This window comes from Galeopterus variegatus, unplaced genomic scaffold (assembly GCF_000696425.1).
Source record: "Galeopterus variegatus unplaced genomic scaffold, G_variegatus-3.0.2 Scaffold1207, whole genome shotgun sequence".
Lineage (NCBI taxonomy): Eukaryota > Metazoa > Chordata > Mammalia > Dermoptera > Cynocephalidae > Galeopterus > Galeopterus variegatus.
The window spans coordinates 410,061-412,817 of NW_007727318.1; the positions used below are offsets into that span (position 1 = coordinate 410,061).

A 2,757-nucleotide genomic window follows, 5' to 3' on the forward strand; every position below is an offset into this window, starting at 1 on the left:
GAAAAAAAAAAAAAAAAAAAAAAAAAAAAAAAAAAAAAAAAAAAAAAACTAACATGAAAAGATGTGACAGTCTTTTTTTCCTTTAAGTCTTTAAATATAAACTAGATAAATTTTTGGATCATTCTTAGCTAAAGCTACTGGGCCAAAAGACAGTAACCAAGAGATGAATGAAGAGAATGAGCAAGCATTTTGCCACTGAGACTTCCTTGGTTTAGTTTCACTACAGTACAACTTTTAAGACTGTCTTCCCTAAGATTATTCCTGACACCATCAGACCCCCATGGTTAGTTTCCCTGGTGAAACTCCTGATGCTTATTTCCATCTAAAACTACCCAGTCTGGAAGCACATTTTCTCCCGACTGACAATCTGGCCAAAGAGAAACTTGTATGTCCTTTACTTTGAATGCTTCTTCCTTATCCCATCATTGCTACCCATTCTTTAAGGTCCTGCTCAAATGCTACTCCACTGAGAAGGCCTCTCCATTGATGGTACCACCGACTACCTACCCCCATCAAAATTACTTTCTTTTCTGTGTTCCATCACATTTTCTATTGTCACCTTATCACTCTTTTTTTTTTTTTGGAGGCTGGCCAGTACAGAGAACCTTCTTACTCTGTATGTCATGGTTAACTATGATTGTTCCTGTCTCCTCTAATAGATTATGAGCTCTTTTAGAGCTATATAAGGGTACTTCAAAAAGCTCATGGAAAGATTTATATTATATTTCAATTCTATTTTTCCATGAATTTTCTGAAGTACCCTCACGTTTCTTTTTTCCAAAAGATAACCCGTAGGGGGATCTTAACCCTTGACTTGGTGTTGTCAGCACCACACTCTCCCAAGTGAGCCATGGGTCGGCCCCCCCTCACATGTTATTTATCTTTGTTTTCCTCTGAAACTAGACAGTATCTTGCACATAACAGGTGTTTGGATAGTCAAGACATCTTTTATCACCTCAAGTCTTGGCCATTGTCATCAGAAGCCACATCTTCCACATGTACCTGGTCACACTCCTGTTAAAAGACAAAACACATGATTTTAGTCCAGTGAGTAGAAGTATTATTACCACCATGACATACTGTGAAAAGACCACATACAATGGCAGGATGATGAAATAACTTATGGCCTCTCTTATGTGTGAAAGATCACTCTCACTCCACTTGCTTCCAACTTCTTTTAAGGCCCAACTCACATCCCTCAGACTTCATGCATTCTTCCTTATAACTATCCCATTGCTTAGTCTGTTCTTATCTTAATGGTTCATTTCTCCAACACCTCATGGGGATAACACAAACTCCCTTACACTGTCAGGTGTGTCTATGCCCTACACTAGACTGTAAGTCCTATTACACCGTGGCCTTTTTGGGCAGGATCCACATCTTATATCTCCTTTGCATCCATCTAGTCTAGTCCAGTGCCCTTATGTAGCATATTCCCAGCAAATTTTTATAGACAAAACAGATGCTGATAGAGTGTGGTATCAAAACTGAGCATAACTAAAATAGAAATTTATAAATTCAAATTCAGGAGTTAGAAGAGGTCATCCAAGTCAATCTCCTCATGTTCTAAAAGTGAGGTGAAATGAGTTTCTCAAGGTCATACAACTAGTGAGTGGCATCCAAGGTTTTTTCCATCAAGCCCATGCAACTACTGACACAAAATGCATCCCACTGCCTAACTCTGACAGACGCACTCCTCTGACACCACCTTGGCACCTGCACTGGAATCCTCTGGGGAAGTTTTTAAAAACACATATTCTTGGGTTCATCCCAGTCCTACTTCAATCAGAATTTCTGGAAGTAAAGTCCTAGGATCTCCATTTTTAAAGAAGATCCTCAGGTGATTCTTATGCCCCCTAAAGTTGAGAACCACTGACCTGAGGGCAGGAACACATTCAGGTCAAATTCTTCACAGAACTTTCAGTCCTGAGTGGGGACTATGTCTAGAAAATCATTACAAATAACAATTTGGCAATAATTATTGGCATAAAGTAGGTTTTCAATAAATGTCTGCTGAATAAAAACTATGATATCCTAATTTATCAACATGAAAAGTTGAGGGAAGATTAAGGCATTATGGAGTTTAGACAAAATTACTGGAGTTTACAGTGCTGTTAATTTGTTGGAGAATTGTCTCTTGAGTAGAACTAGATTGTATTTAAAAAGAAACAGGATTACATTGTGTTTGTAAAGTGCTATCTTATTTTACTTTAAAATTTTCACTATTTTTAAAAACTAGGTAATACAAATACTATAAAGTTCAAATTTCAAAAGGACTTCAAGTGAAAAATCTGCTCTCTCCCACCTATGTGTTCCAGCAACCCACTCCCCTCCCCAGATATAACAACTGTTAATAGATTCTTATGTAGGAGGTCCAGAATAGGAACATAACTTTCCCAACTTGAGACACACTCTGGTCTTCTGACTCCCGGTCCTGTGCTCTTTCCAATATACCATGTTTACCTCAAAGGTTAACTCAAATGTCAAAGCCAAAAAGTTTCACTGTGAAGTTCTTAGTGTTTCCTGGTTTTCCTGGCACCTAACTATAAAATGATTCTGTACATCAATGTTAACCTATACCTGGACAATAAACATGTATAAAATATAATGGGTTAGAGCAACCATTATAAACTTGACAGATCAAGAGACTATGTTTTTGTGGGTTTTTTTTGTCTTTTTTTTTCGTGACCGGCAACGGATCGCAACCCTCAGTGCTGCCCCCGCTCCTCGCTCAGCCAGTGAGCGGCCGGTCTGTAT

At 38.3% G+C, this 2,757-nt stretch overlaps 1 protein-coding gene across 1 annotated transcript in view; it reads right to left on the reverse strand.

Moving 5' to 3' along the window:
* The window catches only part of EYA3 (EYA transcriptional coactivator and phosphatase 3), a gene marked incomplete at its 5' end in the record, with an annotated part of 28,895 nt that overhangs the window by 14,527 nt on the left and 11,611 nt on the right, over positions 1 to 2,757 (reverse strand). Inside the window, one exon of the mRNA XM_008575574.1 lies at positions 956 to 1,014. Coding sequence (XP_008573796.1) covers positions 956 to 1,014 — 59 coding nt within the window. The remainder of the gene's footprint in view (positions 1 to 955; positions 1,015 to 2,757) is intronic.